General features: G+C 50.1%; 1 protein-coding gene across 5 annotated transcripts in view; it reads right to left on the reverse strand.

The window, feature by feature from the left end:
* The window catches only part of ARAP1 (ArfGAP with RhoGAP domain, ankyrin repeat and PH domain 1), a 67102-nt gene that overhangs the window by 40182 nt on the left and 6590 nt on the right, over positions 1-20330 (reverse strand). For all 5 annotated transcript variants that reach the window (XM_060607680.3, XM_060607679.3, XM_078433116.2 and 2 more), the window contains exons 2-3: positions 9225-9307; positions 1256-1807 (exon numbers count right to left, since the gene is read on the reverse strand). In XM_060607680.3, the coding sequence (XP_060463663.1) occupies positions 1256-1764 (509 nt within the window). In that variant the 5' untranslated portion in view covers positions 1765-1807; positions 9225-9307. The remainder of the gene's footprint in view (positions 1-1255; positions 1808-9224; positions 9308-20330) is intronic.

Below are 20330 nucleotides of genomic sequence, written 5' to 3' on the forward strand. Positions count from 1 at the left end.
CTGTGGTGAAAACTTTCCAGACTCTCCCCACAGGGGCTCCCTGAGCATGCACTTGGCATGGATCCAGCTAGTGCTCCTCTCCCTTCTCTGAGCCTCAGTTTCTCTGCTTGAAAACAAGACAAAAATCCCCCAGAAGGTTTGAGCAACAAGATCATGGAAATGAGGCAGCTAGCACAGTGCCCAACATAGGGACCAAGAGACCTCTCTCTGTACATCCCTTTCTCCTCCAAGAAGTTTTCCCAGATTAGGCTGACTTGGTCCAAGTACTGCAGTAATCTCCATTACACCCGCCAAAGATATATCCAGCACTAGCTGGGGATGCTCCCTCCCAGCTGGGCACCCCAGCAAATGGCAGAGAGGGCATCTGTGAAGGAGGTTAAAATGGAACATCCATAGAAGCGGGAGGAAACTCAAGGAAACGAGAAGTACCAGGAGCCAGGAAACGGGGAAAAATTCTGAGGAGGGAGGGCCAATAGGTTGTGGCCTGAGAAGTATCCTCAGGATGTGGGGGCATGTGGCAGGAGCAGTGTGGAGCGGGAGACAGGAGCACAGCACCAGGCCCTGGCCAGTTCTGCTCCCCCAACAGCAGCTCATCATCCTAGACTGTGTCCTCCACATGCTACCTCCTGACTCGGAAGGTACTCCCACCTCCCAGGGCCTCATACTCCCCAAGCCCCAAACTGAACCCAAGACTTCTTCCCTGGGTACACTTCTGTCCCTGGATCCCCAGATCAGGGATGGCACCACTATCCACCCAAGATGGAAACCTGGATGCCATGTGGCTCCCCATGCCCTCTCTGCTAATGTCTAGGCCGTTCCCAAGCCCCGTCCATTCCAGGGCCAATTTCTCATTCCATCTGCCTACTTCTCTCTCCACCCTGTTAGCACAGCCCAAGTGGGGGCCTCTCCTGGGGGCCTGAGCCCTCTCAATGGTCACCCAGCCTCCTCCTCCACCAGTCATCCATCCGATCCAGCTTTCATCCGATCATTCCGCTTGAAACCTTTCTGGCTTCCCACCGGCCTTCACAGAATCTCCCACCAATGCCATCCACAGCCTCACCCACACTCACCCAACAGTTTAGTCCCAGTCTGCTCAGAGTGCCCCAGGATAGTACTTCCCCCCTCTGGGCTTTATACATGCTGTTCCCTCCACCGAGGTGCCTTTCTTACCCTACTGCCAAAGGCCACAAACTCCCTCTCCACTTTCCGGGATCCTCCACCCATGTTCCTCCCACCAGGGATGGCATCTACTCACCTCACCAGCTGGCGGGGGGTCCCAGTGCGGGGGGGCACAGGCGGAACGTTGAACTCTGCCAGATGCCGCTTGGCAGGCAGTGGGGGCAGCACAGGGTCTGGGGCTGCTGCGGATGGGGCGGAGAAGCAGGCAGGCGGAAGGCAACTCCTCCGGGGTGGGATGGGTGGGGCGGTGGGTAGCCCCTCGTCCTCTCTGGCCGTGGGCAGTGGCTCCGGTGGAGCGGCAGGCACAGGCGGTGAGCGGAAGACATGACGCTTCATGGGCACGGGCCGGGGGGTAGGGCGGGGTGCAGGGCTTGGGGGCGTGTGGGCACGGAGCAGGCCAGCCAGGATGCGGCGGCGGTGACCAGGGAGTAGCATGCCCATGTCCACCAGGCGGGCGTCACTGAGGCCTTGGCACTCGGTGGCCCACACCAGTCCATGCTGCTCAAAGAGCCCAGTGTACTGCTCCAGGTGGAGTGCCCGCAACCACTCAGCCACGGACAGTGCTGCATCCCCGGCCTCTGCCATGGTTCCTGCCAGCAGAGGCCAGCCAGCAGGGCCCTGTCCGGACCTGGAAGAGACAGACGGGCACAAGTAAGAGGTAAGGCTGCCCAGCCACAGCTCCCCGATTAGCAACCCTCTGTGGGTCTCCCATGCCATGGGGTCGAGCACTGTCCTTGAGCTGTCTCCCTTGTGCCCCATGTGCCAGGCAAGGCCAGATACTGCCTGGTCCCTGAACACATAGGCTTTTCTCTCTGTCTGAAACCTGCCACCCGCACCCCCGTGGCCTCCTAGCGGCCAGCTCACATCTCTTCCAGGAAGCCCTCCAGGAACCAGAGTTGGTAGCACCCCTGAGCCCCACCCACAGCCTGGGCCACTGCCACAAGGCTAGCCAATGGCTGCGTCTAGCACACACACCTGCCACTGCCCTCAGCAGGACCCAGGCAAGGGCCCAGTTCCTTCTGAGGTACCAGTCCCCAGCTGAAGGCCAGGCCCAGGGGCTTAGCAAGTATGAGTGGGATTGAGTGATACCACCGCTGGTCCCCCTGCAGGCCCAGTCTAGGGACTGAACTTCACCCCACCTACATGTCCCTGGAAGAAGCAGAACGCTCCAGGGGGTAAGTCACACCAGCACCACATAGCTGGGGTCCTGGCCCTGTGAATGTGTCACCCTTCCCACTACCAAGGGGGTTAATGTATAGGAAAGAACCATCCATTCATTTGTTCATTTGAGATAGCCTCACACAAGGCAATAGGGACTCGGGTCCCATCCCTGCACTCAAGAGCTCCTGGCCTGGCAAGAGTCAAGAGACAGATGATACAGAGAGAAGACTGACAAATCAAAAGAGAAAAGTCATCAGATCATCTCCAACAGATACTAAAGAAGCATATGATAAAAGCCAACATCCAGTGTACTTACAAAAACAGAAACAGACTGATACTCCCTTAAACTAAAAAATCAGCCCCTTGCTTAATGGGAAAACAATGGCAAAATTTCCATTAAAGTCAGGAATGAAACAAGGATATCCATTTCATGATGAGGAGGAGGAGGAGAAGGAGGAGAAGGATTTATTTTTTTATTTAAAAATTTTTTTTTAATGTTTATTTACTTTTGAGCGGGGGGAGGGACAGAGAGAGAGAGGGAGACACAGAATCCAAAGCAGGCTCCAGGCTCTGAGCTGTCAGCACAGAGCCCGATGAGGGGCTTGAACTCACAAACTGTGAGATCATGACCTAAGCTGAAGTCAGACGCTTAACCACTAAGCCACCCAGGCACCCCTATTTTTTACTTTTTTTTTTTTTTTATTTTAGAGAAAGACAGCACATGAGCCAGGGAGAGGGGTAGAGGGAGAAAGAGAATCTCAGGCAGGGTCCACGCTCAATGTGGAGCCCGATGTGGGGCTCCCTGACCCATGAGATCATGACCCTGGGATCATGACCTGAGCCAAAATTAAGAGTCAGATGCTCAACTGACTGAGCCACCCAGGTGCTCAATGATTATTCATCATCATCATCATCATTGTTAATATTCACATTGTTTTGAAAGTTCTAGGCAACAAAAATAAACAAGTATAAAAATTGGGCAGGAAGAGACTATCTATTTATTACCAATTATATAAATTTTTAGTTGGAAAACCCATGAAGGTTAACTAAGAAACTATTACAAGCAATAAAAGAATTAGTAAGTGAGCTGGATTCAAAACTAATATAACAGAATTAATATTTATAGGCCATAACCAGCTAGAAACCAGGATGAAAAGCCTCACTTACGATAGCATCACAGAACTTAAGTCACCAGGAAGAAACGTAATAAGAAATGTGTGGGATCTGTAGAAAGAGTCAAAAAGAAGAGACCTGGACAAATGGAAAGACACAGTATGCTGCCAAGCAGAAGGCATCATAAAGATATTAATTCTCTCTCAGTTAATTTATAAATATGCACAATCCTATTAAATATACACACAACCTATGTAGTGGGGCGGGGGGCAGGGGAAGGGGAGCCAGACAAGTGGATTTGAAAACTCATGTGGAAAAGCAAACAAGCAGGAAGAGCCAGGAAATTTCCGGAGGCAGGGGGTGGAGGGTAAAAAAGGGTAGAGAGTGAGAACCAGCTTCACCACATATTAAAACATATAAAGACATAGTAATTAAAACAGTACATGTTACCAGCATGTGAACATACAGATGAATTAAACAGAACAAAAAGTTCTGAGGTGCCTGGGTGGCTCAGTTGGTTAAGTGTCTGACTCTTGATTTTGGCTCAAGTCATGATCTCATGGTTCATGGGATTGAGCCCTATGTCTGGCTCTGTGCTGACAGTGCAGAGCCTGCTTGGGATTCTCTCTCTCCCTCTCTCTCTCTGGCCTTCTCCTGCACAAGCTCTTTCTCTAAATAAATAAATAAAGAGAGAGAGAGAGAGAGAGAAGAGAAAGTTTAAAAATAGACCCAAATGCATATAATAACTTAGTGTACAATAAAAGTAATATCTCAAATTAGTACTGAAAAGATGGATTATTAAGTTGTTGGGACAGTTGTGGAACAACCTAGAAACAAAGACCCCTATCTCACACCTTACAACAGGATAAATTTAGATCAAATATTTCGTTATAAAAAATAAAACTATGAAAGGATTTAAAATATCATCTCAGAGACGCAAAAGCCTTTTAGAAATGATACAAACCCGGAAAGATAAAAGAGTAAAATACTGAAGTATATAAAAATCAAACATTCCCACAAATTAAAACGCACCAGAAACAGGGGCACTGGGGTGGCTCTATCAGTTAAGTGTCTGACTTCAGCTCAGATCATGATCTTGGGGTTCAGAAGTTCAAGCTCTGCATTGGGCTCTGTGCTGACAGCTCAGAGTATGGAGCCCACTTCGATTCTCTGTCTCCCTCTCTCTCTGCCTCTCTGCTGCTCGTGCTTGATCTCTCTCTCTCTTGCTCACTCTCTCTCTCTCTCAAAACTAAATAAACATTAAAAAAAGTTTTTTTTAATGCACTAGAAACAAAGCCAAAAGATAAATGACAACTCAGGGTACATCTGCCTCTCATATCCCAAACACAGGACTAATTTTCCTAAAAACTGAAAAGTACCTAGAAATAAGAAACAGGTCCAACTTGATTTTCAGCTTAGGTCATGGTCTCATGGTTCATGAGTTCGAGCCTCAAGTCGGGCTCTGTGCTGACAGTATGGAGCCTGACTGGGATTCTCTCTCTCTCTGCCTCTCCTCTCTCTCAAAAATAAGTAGATAAACATTTTTTAAAAGCTGGCCAATGACCTAACAGAAAAAAGGGCAAAAAATATGAAGAGAGAAATTCACAGAAAGGAAAATATAAGTGGTTCCTAAATATATGAAAAGGAACTTAACCTCCCCACACGACGTGGTGACAGGGTGAGGCATTCTCCTGCCTGGCTGGTGGGAGTGCCTCTGAGAAGGGCAATTAATGCCACAATAGCTATGAAAACCCCAAGTCCTTCTCTTCTTTGTTCCAGCCACCCCTAGACACTTATCCTGTAGTCTTCCTAGGTGACTGGCAACAGTGACGTGTATAATAACAAAAGGTCGGAAATAACCAAAATACCCATTAATCAGGGAATGGTTAACTAAATTATAGGATGGTCATATAGTAGAACACTGAGCAACCTTAATTAACAAAATGAGGAAACTCAGTACATACATGTTGATATGGGATGACCTCCCAGGTATGTTGTTAAGTGACTAAAGAAAGGTGCAGAACCCTCTCAAAAATAAATAAACATTAAAAAAAAAATTTTTTTTTTTAAAGGAGGGGGCATCTGGGTGGCTCAGTCGGTAAGTGTCCGACTTCAGTTCAGGTCATGATCTTGCGGTTCATGAGTTTGAGCCCTGCATCGGGCTCTGTGCTGACAGCTCAGAGCCTGGAGCCTGCTTCAGATTCTGTGTCTCCCTCTCTCTCTGCTCCTCCCCCACTCACACTCTGGTCTCTCTCTCAAAAATAAACATTAAAAAAAAAAAAGGTGCAGAACAGTATATAGAACATTCTGCCTTTATGTAGAAAAAAACAAACCAGAGAGGATAGATTAATACATGGTGTTGGTAAATGCATAAACTATTTCTGAAAAGATACATCAGAGGCAAGGTGACATTGCCTCTAAGGAGGAAAACTGAGGGCTGAGGGGATGGAAGGGAGCAGACACAGAGCCAGACTTCAAGGGGTCGGATGCTGTCACATGTTCAATTCCATCTTTTTTTTTTTTTAATTTTTTTTTTTTTTAACATTTATTTATTTTTGAGACGGAGAGAGAGCATGAACGGGGGAGGGTCAGAGAGAGAGGGAGACACAGATCCGAAACAGGCTCCAGGCTCTGAACTGTGAGCACCGAGCCCGATGCGGGGCTTGAACTCACGGACCGCGAGATCATGACCTGAGCTGAAGTCGGACGCTTAACCGACTGAGCCACCCAGGCGCCCCTCAATTCCATCTTTAAGAAAATATCTGAGGGGCACCTGGGTGGCTCAGTCGGTTAAGCAGCCAACTTCGGCTCAGGTCATGATCTTACGGTCCGTGAGTTCGAGCCCCGCGTCGGGCTCTGTGCTGACAGCTCAGAGCCTGAAGCCTGTTTCAGATTCTGTGTCTCCCTCTCTCTGACCCTCCCTGTTCATGCTCTGTCTCTCTCTGTCTCAAAAACAATAAACGTTAAAAAAAAAATTAAAAAAAAAAGAAATGTTTAAAAAAAAAAAAAGAAAATATCTGAGGGAAACAATCAGCAAAACTAAAAGGCAACCAACGGAATGGGAGAAGATATTTGCAAGTAACATCAGATAAAGGGTTAGTATCCAAAATCTATAAAGAACTTATCAAACTCAACACCCAAAAAACAATCCAGTGAAGAAATAGGCAAAAGACATGAATAGACATTTCTCCAAAGAAGACATCCAGATGGCCTGCTGACACATGAAAAAATGCTCAACATCACTCATCATCAGGGAAATACAAATCAAAATCACAATGAGATACCACCTCACACCTGTCAGAATGGCTAACATTAACAAGGCAGGCAGCAACAGATGGCGAGGATGCAGAGACAAAGGATCTCTTTTGCACTGCTGGTGGGAATGCAAACTGGTGCAGCCACTCTGGAAAACAGGATGGAGATTCCTCAAAAAATTGAAAATAGAACTACCTTATGGCCCAGCAATTGCACTAGTAGGTATTTATCCAAGGGATACAGGTGTGCTGTTTCGAAGGGGCACATGCACCCCAATGTTTATAGCAGCACTATCAACAAGAGCCAAAGTATGGAAAGAGCCCAAATGTCCATCGATGGATGAATGGATAAAGATGTGGTATATATATATATAATGGAATATTACTTGGCTATCAAACGTATGAAATCTTGCCATTTGCAACTACGTGGATGGAAGTAGAGGGTATTATGCTAAGCGAAATTAGTCAGAGAAAGACAAATATCATCTGACTTCACTCATATGAGGAATTTAAGATACAAAACAGATGAACATAAGAGAAGGGAAGCAAAACTAATAAAAAACAGGGAGGGGGACAAAACATAAGAGACTCTTAAATATGGAGAACAAACAGAGGGTTGCTGGAGGTGTTGTGGGTGGGGGGATGGGCTAAATGGGTAGGTGGCATTAAGGAATCTACTCCTGAAATCATTGTTGGCAATATATGCAACTAACCTGGATGTAAATTTAAAAATTAACTAATTAATTAATTTAAAAAATAAGAAAGAGTATCAGGTGGGAGCCTGGGTGGCTTAGTCAGTTAAGTCTTCGACTTCAGCTCAGGTCATAATCTCACAGTTCATGAGTTCGAGCCTCACATCGGGCTCTGTGCTGACAGCTCAGAGCCTGGAGCCTGGAGCCTGCTTCAGATTCTGTGTCTCCCTCTCTCTGCCCCGCCCCCACCTCGGAAAAATAAATAAACATTAAAAAAATTTTATTTTTAAAAGAAAAAGAATATCAGGGGCACCCAGGTGGCTCAGTCAGTTAAGGCTCCGACTCTTGGTTTAGGCTCGGGTCACGATCTCACAATTTGTAAGATCAAGCCCTGCGTTGTCAGGCTCTATGCTGATAGCAAAGAAGCTGCTTGGGATTCTCTCACTCCTTTTCCCTCTGCTGCTCCCCTGATTGTGTGTGCGCTCTCTCTCTCTCTCTCAAAATAAATAAACTTAAAAAAAAGAGTATCAATATCTTACTTATCATTTCACAATATACACAAATATCAAATCATTATGTTGTACATCTAAAAACTAATACAATGTTGTACGTAAATCATCTCTCAGTTTTTTAAAAAATTTAATTGGAATATCTTACTTTTGTAAAAATTTCCCAAACCACATGATCACATGCACACACTGCCTGGGCCCCTCCTGGGCCTCAGAAGGAGCCTGAAGCTCAGTCTCCATCAGTTTCCCTGGGAACCCACCCCTGGTGGGAGGAAGTATTTTCATTCTACATCTTTATCTATTACCTATGTTTTGAACTATGTGAGTTCTTTTTTTTTTTAAGTTTATTTATTTTGAGAGAGAGAGAGGGAGAGAGAGAGAGAGCAGGGGAGGGGCAGAGAGAAAGAGGCAGAGAATCCCACACTGTTAGCACAGAGCCCAATGTGGGGCTTGAACTCACAAACTGTGAGATCACGACCTGAGCCAAAACCAAGAGTCGGACGCTTAACTAACTGACTGAGTCACCCAGGTGCCCTTGAACTATGTGAGTTCTTTAAAAAGGCTGCTGAGGGACCCAAAGGAAGACACAAACAAACAAATACATTTGATGTTCTTGGATAAACCAGCTCTCAACATTATGAAGACATTATGAAGACATTGGTTCTTCCTGGGTTAAGGTATAACCAGTACAAAACACAATCCCTACCCCCCCCCCCCCACCAAATTACCAATAGGCAAATTCTAAAGTTCATATAAAATGATATTAAGGATTTGTTGTCAGGTGGAAAAATTAGATGCAGAACAGTGTTTTATTATGTAAACATCTGGGTTAAATAAAAAAATGTACAAATATGTACATATGTATATATATATATATATATATATATATGCGCACACACACACACACACACACACACACACACACACACACACAGAATACCTCTGGATGGGTATACAAGAAACAACCTGCCTTTGGGGAGGAGAACTGGCAGCTGGGAGGATAAGAGAGGGAAGGTTACCTTTCACTATATTGTTCTGTATCTTAAACTTTTGTACTGCTTTCTAAAAACTAAATACAATTTAAAAGATAATGTGATACACATCCCCCACCCAACCCACTGGTCCCTGTCTTATCCCACCCCTTCAAAGCCCTCCTGGGAAGCTCTTTAGCCTCACCCTCTTTCTGCCCCTCCACCTACTCGCAAAATGAAAACTGGGACCTCAGGTCTGGCCTCCATGAAGCCTCCCCCACCTCAAAGTTGGGGCTTAGCCGGCCACACCCAGCCCAGCTCCCCACTTCCCGCCTCCAGACTCACCCACTGGGCTGCCCAGGACACCAGGGATCCTCCCAGAGGCAGCAGCTACTCTGAATGGCTCCTCATCTTGATCAAAGGGGAACCTGCAAGGACAGGGGTGGAGTCACTTTGAGCAGTGGGATGCCAGGAGGAGGAGGAGGAAGGAAAGGAGGAGGAAAGAAGGAAGAAGGAGAAAGGGGAAGGGGAAAGAGAGAGAAGGAAACACAAGATGGAGAAGAGGATAGAGGAAGACGGAAGAGTTCAGGAAGCCTAATGGAAGCCGGGTGGGGCAGTAGAGGTTAGACCAGAGAAAGGCCTTCCTGTAGGAGTGAGAGGCAGACAGGCTCGCCCAGAGGTAACAGCCACACAGGTGGCTAAGAGGAGTGAGGACTTCCTATTGTCCAGGCCTCCCCAGAACCAGTGGCAGGGATGTGTCGAGGCTGGCTGTGGTGGGAATTGTTGGGCCAGGATTGCCCCCAGGGAGGACTGGAAGGGGGGTAGATGCAGTTCCCACCAGAAGGCAGAGCCTGTCAGTTGAGAGGTGGGGGACACTGAGAAGACCTGGGGAACAGGACCCTTTCCACTAAGTCTGATAGCCATGGGGTGGGGTACGGGTAGAGGGGGCCAACTGAGGCATGAGACCTCAGAGGCCCTGCTCTTAAACACGTGTGTGGGCCATGGGGCGCCTGGGTGGCTCAGTCGGTTAAGCGGCCGACTTCGGCTCAGGTCATGATCTCGCGGTCCGTGAGTTCGAGCCCCGCGTCGGGCTCTGGGATGACAGCTCAGAGCCCGGAGCCTGCTTCAGATTCTGTGTCTCTCTCTCTCTGACCCTCCCCTGTTCATGCTCTGTCTCTCCCTGTCTCAAAAATAAATAAAACGTTAAAAAAAAATAAAAATAAAAAAAAATAAACACATGTGTGGGCCAAATGAGGGTGTTTCCAGGTGGGAGGGGAAAGAACTGGCCATCCCTGAGGGCAGGCTGCCAGCAAGCTCAGATGATTTGGGCTCTGTTGGGGGTTGGGAGAGGGCAGATGGGCTCTTCTGGGGCACAGCTTGTTTCCTGCCACTAGGGCAGGGTCAACCGAAAACTGCTGGGCTCTGCATGATGGCTTTAGGGGGTACTTGTGAACATTTAACTTACTGGTTAGGTATTCTCTACAACAACTTCTTAGGATAGGGCTAAAATAGGTATAGGTTTTAAAAATATTTCATTTTATTTTTTAAATTTATTTCTTTTGAGAGGGAGAGAAAAGCACGAGCAGGGGAGGGGCAGAGACAGGGGGAGAGGGAGAGAGAATATCCCCAGCAGGCTCCTTGCTGTCAGCGCAGGGCCACCCAGCTCGGGGATTAGGGGATTGAGTATCAGTCCCAAGAACAATGAGATCATGACTTGAGCCAAAATCAAGAGCCAGATGCTTAACTGACAGAGCCACACCGGTGCCCCTAAAAGTATTTTAAAAATAAATCTTAGGCAATTAGTACTTCAAAGGAAGTGGCAAAGAAAGGCAGTGCTACTCAAGTGACAATTTTTTTAAAAACAATAGGAGCGCCTGGGTGGCTCAGTTGGTCAAGCAGGCAGACTTCTACTTCGGCTCAGGTCATGATCTCAGGGTTTGTGAGTTAGAGCCCCATATCAGGCTCTGTGCGGACAGCTCGGAGCCTGGAGCCTGCTTCAGATTCTGTATCTCCCTCCCTCTCTGCCCCTCCCCTGCCTGTGCTCTCTCTTACTCTCAAAAATAAATAAATAAATAAACATTTTAAAACATACTTAAAAAAAACACAAATAAAATAAAAAATAACAGACAATATGAAAATTTTAAACTGCACTTGTGGCTTCCATTTCACTTCTCCTGGATACTCTAGACTCTTAACCACTCTGCTCACTGCCTCTCAAAAGTGATCATGAATACTAACTGAGCACCTGCTACGGCTTGGGCCCTGTTCTAACGGTTCAACATTGGATTGATGATGGCCCCAACCACCCTACTGAAATGACCAGGGCTGGGAAACAGGAAACCAGTTCCATCCCTGAGAAACGGTCAACCTCCTCCTGGGTCTCCCTCAAGTTCCCATTCTTGCAAGAAAGACTTCAGGCCAAGGTCAGACGCAGGGACCCACATTGATTCCCTTCTAGGATGGCCTCGTTCAAGGCTCTAGAAGCATGAACCTCAGACTTGGACTGGCTCTCCAGGAAGCTCAGGCCAGAGGGGGTCTGACACCAGCCAGCCAGGGAAAACAGCCCACAGGGCCCTCGGCAGGCTAAGGATCAGGGAAGGCTTCCTGAAGGAGACAGCTCTTGAAAAAGAAGTTTGGAGCAGTGCCCTTCTGAGCCATGTTGGAGCCCAAGGCAAAGAAGGAAACAGCAATACTGAACGTCTTTATTTAAAATTTTGGTATTTTGAGCCTGGGTGGCTCAGGCCATTAAGCATCCAACTTCAGCTCAGGTCATGATCTCACAGCTCATGGGTTCCAACCCCATGTTGAGCTCTGTGCTGACAGCTCAGAACCTAGAGCCTGCTTCAAATCCTGTGTCTCCCTCTCTCTCTGCCTCTCCCCCACTCACTCTCTCTCTCAAAAATAAACATAATTTTTTTTATTTTGTTTTTTTTTTTTATTTTTTCATTAGTTTTGATTTTTTTTTAAATATGGCTTAAAAATATTACCTTGATTACTGAACTTTTTCCCACCCTGGCCCCTTATGTTTTGTGCCCAAGACAAGTGCTGCATTCACTGCACCCTGATCCTGGCCCTGGTTTGGGGGTTTAAGCCCTGCAGCTGCTAGGACACCTCACTGAATCTCCACCCCCAGGAAAGCAGGGACCTGGCAGAAGGGAGTGTCATCCTGTTGTGACAGCATGGCCACAAGCTGGGGGATTCCCCTCCTCCCCCACCCCAAGGGCCCAGCTCAAGCTTCAACACCCCACCCTGCCCCTGCTTCTCCTGTCTCCCTCCAGCTCCCCTCTGCTATGCCTACCTCGGCCTGCTCAGATCTCACCCCTGCTCAAAGCCCCTTGTCATTCGACCTGCTCCGGCCCTCCCTGACATTTACAAATGAAGAAACCAACACCCACAGAGAGGAAGTGACTTGACATACCTCAAGCCCCAGCCAGGCTGGGCTGGCTCAGGATTCCCTCCATGTCACTTTTTGCACCAGGCACCCGCTTAGCATATGGGATCCCCGAAAATGTCTGACAATGATGAGCAAATGACCCACATCCTCCCACCTTCAGGTACTGATTCCAGGTTGCCCTCTCCAGCAAGTCGTCCCTAACCACCCCCCTTGGGCTCCTAAACCTCTGAAGCTGAGCCATGCGGTAGAGCGCTCTCCTGATCTGTCTCTAGTTGCTCCATTCGTGGGGATCCATCTCCACCCAACCCCCACTTGGCCTGGGGTATCCTGAGAGTCTGCACCGCTTCTTATCCTCCCTGCCCTCTCCACAGTAGCGCCCAGGGCCTGGCTGGCCCAGGGGCACTCAGTGTAGAGGTAAGAGTCATCTGGACTCTAATCCTTCCTAGCCAGTCCTTCAGGTCTGACCTGAGACCCTCTTTGCTGGAGGCAAAGCTTTCACCTTTCTGTCCTCGAATTACCACTTCACCTCCCATCATAGTTTAAGGCTTCTTGCCTCCTTCTCTGTCCCAGCCCAGCATCCCCCTTGTGCTGTGCCCACCAGGGCAGCAGGAAGGCAGCCCAAAGCCCTAGCCAAGGACAGGCACACTCCCACTTCCTCCATTTCCCAAATGCCTACTGTATGCCCAGCCCTTGGCCAGATTTCCACCCTTATCTCAGTCGTCCTCATCACAATCCCATAGCCTGAGATTTTTACCCCATTTCCGGGAAGCTGTGTGAGGTGGAAATTCGCCCAGGTCACTTGCTGGAACCAACAGAGCCTTCAGAGGATGTGACTGCCTCTGTCTGATAAAGTCAGAGAGGCTTCCAGAGGGCCCTCGTGAGCTGGGCTTTGAAGAAGTAGGAGGTTGTGCTTCCAGCCAAAGGGAGTCGAGTGCGCAAGGCTCACAGGGATAAGAAAGGACCAGGCAGATGCAGAGACGGGTGATTTCAGTGGGGTGGGAATGGGGGATGTAGGAGGACAGTAGTAACACCCAGACAGGTTTGGGGACTCCCACAAGGGTGTGAGCCTCCTCTGCATTCTGATTTGCATGAGTGAGTCAGGCCTGAGTCTGGGCAGCCTGGAAGGTCCTAACTGCTTCCGCATTCAGCTCTGAGGTCCCTTCAGCCAAGACCCTTCCCTCCCACCCCCCACTGCATCTTTAGGCCTCCTCCACACAGAGCTGCGCTCTGGTTTCAAGGGAAGGGCCAATGATGGGGGAACAGAAGGAGAGGAGGAAGGCAGGCCCAGGGTCCACACTGAGGCCTGAGGTCATCCATCACTGATCCTCTCCTCCCCTACATGCCCTCCCCTCCCACCACAGCCACCCCAGTCACCCCAGGCAGGCTAGGCAGGGACCTTAGCATATAGCCCTCAGGAAACCCCTCCAGTGGCCGGCACAGGAACCAAGAACAGTACACAACCCAGCTGTGGCCAGGCCACAACCTACCCATACCACAAACTCACACCTCACACAGCCTCCAAGGACACACACCTCCTGCCCCACTCAGCAGCCACACAGCAGATCTGCTCCCCCACCCCCCCACCAACCACCACACACAGCCTTCAGTCCCCACACTCCCTACCAACAACTTGACTGTGTACATCTGCCCCAGAGCCCCACAACGCCCAGTACCCCCAACTCCACCCCCCTCCTCAACATAATCACCAGACGATACCTATAGGCAGGGTCACATTTGATCTGCCGCCCTCCTGGGTGTTCTCAGGACTCCGCTAAGCAAGCAAGAAGCCTTGGAGACACTTCCCTTAGATATGAGGAACTAGGTGGGGGCTGGGTTCCTGGCCCAGAGGGTGCAGAAGTGGCCCCTGCCCCGCTGCAGAAACCAGCTCCTTCCAGCCCATCTAGGCTAGCAAGGCAGCAGGTGCAGCCCTCAGGCAGGCAGCTGACTGATCCTTGGGCCACGGGCCTACTTTCTGTCTCCCAGGGATGGGTGGCCGCCACATACGGGACCCAAAGAATTACAGTGGATTCTTCTGCCCTGCCGCAGCTCCGAATCTCTGTCCTGTCACCTCCCTGGCAGCAGATTTCTGTCCCATCCCGTCCAGGGTATGACCCTTTGTCTGGGGACCCGGGAGTGGTGGAGGTGGGTGAGGAGCAGCCCTCAGGGGAGGACTGAGTCGAGGCCCCATTGCCTCAGCCACCTGGTAGGAAGCTGGGGGCCACTAGTGAGTCAGAGCCATCTCCCAGCAAGATGCAAGGTAAGTCAGGGTTCCAATCCCGGCTCTATCACTTCTTGCCTGAAGCGCTGGGCAAGTCATGTCACATTCTGAGCCTCAGTTTCTCTCTCCATAAAGCAGCGCCGTCACCCAGATGACCGTGACACGTCACTATGTATGTGCTAGAGACCACACTCACTCATCATCTGCTTATTCCTCTGCTGGTAAGACACATACTTCCTGTTCCTTTGCCCCAAGGCCTTGGCCACTCCTGACCAAATGGGCCCTTGGTGCTGGTCTTGTAGCCAGTCTCTAGTCTGGACCCCTCCGCACTCTGGATTCTCAGTTACCCCAGACACCAATGACTACCACACCCTGCCTCCAGCCATGTGCCCCTGCAGGGCTCCAGACTGGACACCCCACTGCCCCTGGACCTCATTCTGGGTGGCCCCAGCCACTGCACATTCCCACCCTACAATGAACTCTCCAGGGAAAAGCAAGGTTACCTCCAACCTAGGTGGGGCCTTTGGGCAAATTAGAAAAAATGCCTCTTCCTTCAGGGGCCCCACAGCGGGATGTGAAGCTCAGCAGGGAGGACAGGCTAGTAGGTTTCAGTACCCCCCTCCCAGCTCTCACCTCACCCCCTTCCGACCAGGTACCCTTGGACAGTGCACAACATGTGCAACACACACAGTGGACCTGGTGAGAGGCAGGACATCTTAACAACCTCCTTGGGGCAGCCCATTCAGCATCACCCTAATCAAATATAAAACCAGGTTTATTCATGACCAAGGCACAATAAAGACCAAGGGAAAGGAGACATCCTTGACCTGAATTTCAGGCCTAGCCCTAACTCCCAATCCAATCTTGAAAGACCATCCCTTTCTACAACCTTCCTGTCTGTACTGTTTAAAGTTTTATAGTTGTGTATCACTTTTATAATTAGAAGACCAAATGACAAAAGTATCTTGTCTATTAGAATTGAGTCTGCCCCAGTTCGTTCCTCAAAACAATATAAAGTAGCTTTATGTTCTTTTTTTAATGTTCATTTATTTATTTTTGAGAAAGAGAGAATGAGCAGGGAAGGGGCACAGAGAGAGGGAGAGAGAGAATCCCAAGCAGGCTCTGCACTGAGCCAGATGAGGGGCTCAATCCCACAAGCCGTGAGACCATGACCCGAACCAAAATCAAGAGTCAGACACCCAACCGATTGAGCCACCCAGGCACTCCAGATTTTAAATTTTTAAAAAATGTTTATTTATTTTTGAAGGAGAGGGACAGAGTGTGAGTGGGGGAGGGGCAGAGAGAGAGGGAGACACAGAATCTGAAGCAGGCTCCAGGCTCTGGGCTGTCAGCACAGAGCCGGATGCAGGGCTCGAACTCACAAGCTGCGAGATCATGACCTGAGCTGTAGTCGGACGCCCAACCGACTGAGCCACCCAGGTGCCCCACCAGCTCTATGATTTTAAATGTAACACGAACAGACCACTAAGAGAACTATTATAAATGAGACTGATTTCCTGGACCATCTGGACCAGAGAATGGGAAACTGAGACCCAAAACTTCCTCCCTCCCACCACGGCTTATCCTCCCAAAGGTCTAAGACACAGCTTAGCAAATAAGGTCCCCCTCATTAGGACATGGAGGTCAGTAGCAGAGGGCAGCCCAGGGACTTTCAGATGGGAAATGCACTGAGGTCCACTAGTAAACATGAGACTCCAGGGTCCCTGTGGTTTGTCCTCTAGACAGCATCTGACCCCACCCTAGTGCCGAGCGTCACCCACGTTCCCCCCAAACCTCACCCAGGGCCCCCTCATGCCCAAGCCCCACCCTAGAGAGGGTCAGATAGGGAGAAAGGTATGGGATGAAGTGTGAATATCTGGAGTACCTCACTTGCAAATACACGAAGCCGAACAATGACTTGGGGTTTAGGCCTTGTCAAAGTCTATGACATATGACTTGGCCAACCATCTCCAAATGGACCATTCTGGACCACCCCCTCCCATTTCTCCTATAGCTCTTCATTACCTTGTTTTGACACACACCCCCTCTCTATCCCACTGCTCCCATCCACCCCAGGCCTCCCCAGGCCCAGTCTGGATCTCTGGGCCCTCTTCCCTTCTTCTGTCCTCAGCCCACCTTTAGCCAGCACACCCACCAGCCTACCCTGTAACTGTCCCCAAGGCAGAGCTCCTCACCTAACCCTACCCCAGAGCCCTCGCCCACATCCACGTTCCCCGTGCTCCAGCCCATGTCACCGTTTAGGTGCAGCTCAGATCAGCCCCATAGCACCGTGGAGACCTGGGACACCCCCAGCAGGAGCACACTGGACTGTGGCCTGGTCCCCTGGTTCAGTCACAGACAGTCCTCTACTGAGCTGGGGGCTTCCCAGGCAGGGCAGGGAGCACCTCCCTCAACGAAAGTGCTGGGTAAGGGGGAGGCCCAAGGTGCCACAGGGTAACCCCAGAAAGATCCTTCTGTGTGTCCACTGCCCCCTAAGACAGGGGTCGGGGAGAGAAGGGGTTCTTAACACTACAAATGAGTGAGTGTGAAACAGGAAGAAACAGGGCTGACCACATGCTGGGTGGGAGTACACAGGTCTACTGACAGACTCCCAGGCAGCAGGAGCAGACAGAACAAGAGTCAGGTACCGGGACCCTCAGAAGGGTTGAGGGCTAGCCCTGGCCCTGGGGAGAGGGACAGAAGGCTGCCTGACTCTATCCCGAGTTGCCCCAGAACCTGATGTGCTCACTCATCCAGGAGGAGAGACTTGGTGGGCTCCCTTACGTCCTGGAACTAGCAGCCCTGGAGAACAGGGACCCAAACCTGCCATCCCCCCAGGTGGCCCCTGGAATGGAGAAGCCAGAAGATAAGCAGGCCCCTTGCTTGCTGGCCCCTGAAAGGGGAAGTGGTCTGTGCTGATGGGGTAGAGGTGAGCAGACTGGCAGGGCAGGGGCTAGAAAGGACCAGCTGCAAAGGCTCTGGCCTCCAATTTCATGTGTGATCTCAGCCTCCCCAACTATATAGTCAGACAACATATAGGAAGATTCCCTGACTCAGCCTCTCCTCTCCAACTCACAGAGAACATTCTAACCCACTTATATGACCCAGCCATCCCTGTCTAAAACAACAGAAGGCTGTGATTATGGAGTGCTTACCATCAGGCACTGTGCTAAACACAGTACACGGATTGTTTCCTCATGACAGTCTAGAAAGTGGATGGTTTTTTAGCCTACTTTACAGATGAGAAAAAAACAAAGCCTCAGAAAAGTTAAGTAACCTGCCTAAAATAACACAGGAGCCAGAATCTGAACAAAGGGCTGCCTGGGCCCCTCTTTCTACTCATCTCCTCATAGGGCACAGTGCAGAGACAGGCAGAAAGCAGGGCAGATTCAGGGAGGTCAGGTGGGCAAGAGAGAAGGAGCAAGCTAAGAATGGCCTTGAAGGCTATGCTAAGACACTTGCCCTTGCTGTCCAGACAACAGGAAGCACCCTCCTGGATGAGTAAGCAAGGTGCTTCGGGGATGCATCGTGGGGCAGGCAGATAGTCAGGCGCACTGGGGTGCCTACCACTGGGAGACTGGGAAATTCACATAACTTCTAAGTCTCTATTTTACCATCTGTATAATGGGGATTATGACAGCTCCACCTTGCAGGCTTCGGAGGAATAAACGTATGCCTTCGAAATACAGCCCAAATCTGACCAGTTCTCACTCCCCAGTGACTTCCCACCTCCCTCAGACTAAAAGCCAAAGCCAGCACATGGCCTACCAGGGTCCATGGTCTGTCCCTACTGCCTCTGTCTCCTTCCTGCTATTCCAACCCACTCTGTGTGCTCTTACCTCAGATTTGGGCACTGGCGCTCCTTCTGCCTGGAATGCTTTTCCAGACATCTGATGACTCACTCCCATACTTTTCCCAGCATTTTCTCAAATGCAAGACCATCATTCCCTGAACACTCTACCTAAAAATGTGCCCCTATGAGTCCCTGATCCTGTGTGATTTTCAGCATCTCACTTATCACTATTGGATTACATATTTGGATGCCACTTATCACTGTTGGATTACACTACTGTATTACATATTTATTTGTTCATTGTCAGTATCCTCAACTGGAGGACAAGGGCACTGTCTCATTCACAGCCCTATCCCCAGCGGCTAGACGCGTTTGGCCACTGGAAGAATGGATGAATGGATGTCCACACAGGCCTGGCTCACCTCAGTCAGGTGAGCTTGGCACAGGGGCCTGTGACACGGGTAGGGAGAGGGATGATTGGACGAAGCAGGTGTCAAGGTTCAGACTGGAGTTTTAGGAGTCAAAGATTCAACTCTGAGGTTCCTTGGCCCCCTCTGTGGCTAGGCTTGCCCTTTCTCTCCACCTGAGGCTGCCCTAGCTACTTCCTGCTGTGCTGGCCTGACAAACACTACTCGGGGAGCCCTCACCCACAGAGAGGAAGTGCTGACTCTCAGACCCCCTCGTGCTGCCCACCCCTCAACCATTCTCCAGAGCAGGTCAGAACCTCCCTAGACTTCCAGGAGTCTCAGAGACCAGCCCCCACCCTCTCTGCCATGCCTACCCCTTCCATGACTAACACCCAGAAGGGTTCAAAGGGACTCCACCCTCCAGCTCCTGCCTCTTACTCCTCACCCATCTCATTCCCTCCACTCCTGCTGCCTGACACTTTACCTTCAGGTCTTTGCTTATACTGTTCCCTCTGCTTGGAACATCATTCTCTACTTTGCCTTTCAAGTCCAAGCGTCACGTGCTCTGGGGAGCAGTCTCTGACTCCCATGGCCACAGTCCTGATCACATTGGGATGTCACTATCTGTGACTGTGTCACATATACACACACACACTCTCACGCCAGACCTGGCTGGGTGTTCCTCGAAAGCAGGACCAGGATCTGATTACCCTGCATCCCCTACTACCAGCCTGAGGTTGGCACACAGTGAATTTCTGTTGACTGAATGAGCATCTCCCAATTTTATACACAGAAAGCAAGTAGCCCAGGCAAGTGATGACTTGCCCGAGGTCACACTGCCATCAGTGGCCAGAGTGTGGCTGGAACCTGGCTTCTGGCCTCCTAAATCAGGCACTTCTCATTCCCCTTGTGCTCACCCAGTTACAGCTCTAACCTCCTGTCTACTACACACCCAGCCCTGCCTTCCCCCAGCTTTCCACACCCCCCAACCACCTGCCCCTTAGGCACTTAGGAACCACCTTATCCAACCCTCCCCTCTTCCAGAAGAGGAAAGTGAGCCCTAGAGCGGTGCAAGAAACTAAACTAACCAGTCAGGACCAGGACCTAGACCCCCCAGACTGAACCCCTCCGTCCTTCCACTAGCCTGTTTCTTGGAAGAACTGGGAGGGGACAGTCCCCTCAGGTAACCTCAAAGTTACTAGAGCAACCCCCCTACTCCACATAGGCTAGGCCAGCCCAGCACTGAAAGATGTGGGTTTTCAGGCCACTGGCAGTAGAGGCAGATGAGTGTCCTGGTTCACGTCCTGAAACAGAAACTGGAACAGAACCACTAGAACAACTAGATGCTCCCTGAATCTTTGGTCTCCCTAGACTTAGCACATCCATCTTTAGAGCTGAGGAGACAGGAGGAGGAGGAAGAGCCCCAGTCTGAGGGGAGAGGCAGGCCTTCAGCTGAGGCTCTGGCACCCCTTCAGCAAGCAAGACGGACCCCACCCCAAAGCCGTCCTGTTGTCATCTGGCAAAGCCCAGTCCCCACCCCTGCCCTCCGGGAGGCCCCTTTCTCCCCACCAGGCTGCTGGGGTGGCTTTGGGGAACAAACTATGGTATTTCAGCTGCAGACTGACAGCGGCCTGCCTGG

This window comes from Panthera onca, chromosome D1, assembly GCF_046562875.1.
Source record: "Panthera onca isolate mPanOnc1 chromosome D1, mPanOnc1 haplotype 2, whole genome shotgun sequence".
Lineage (NCBI taxonomy): Eukaryota > Metazoa > Chordata > Mammalia > Carnivora > Felidae > Panthera > Panthera onca.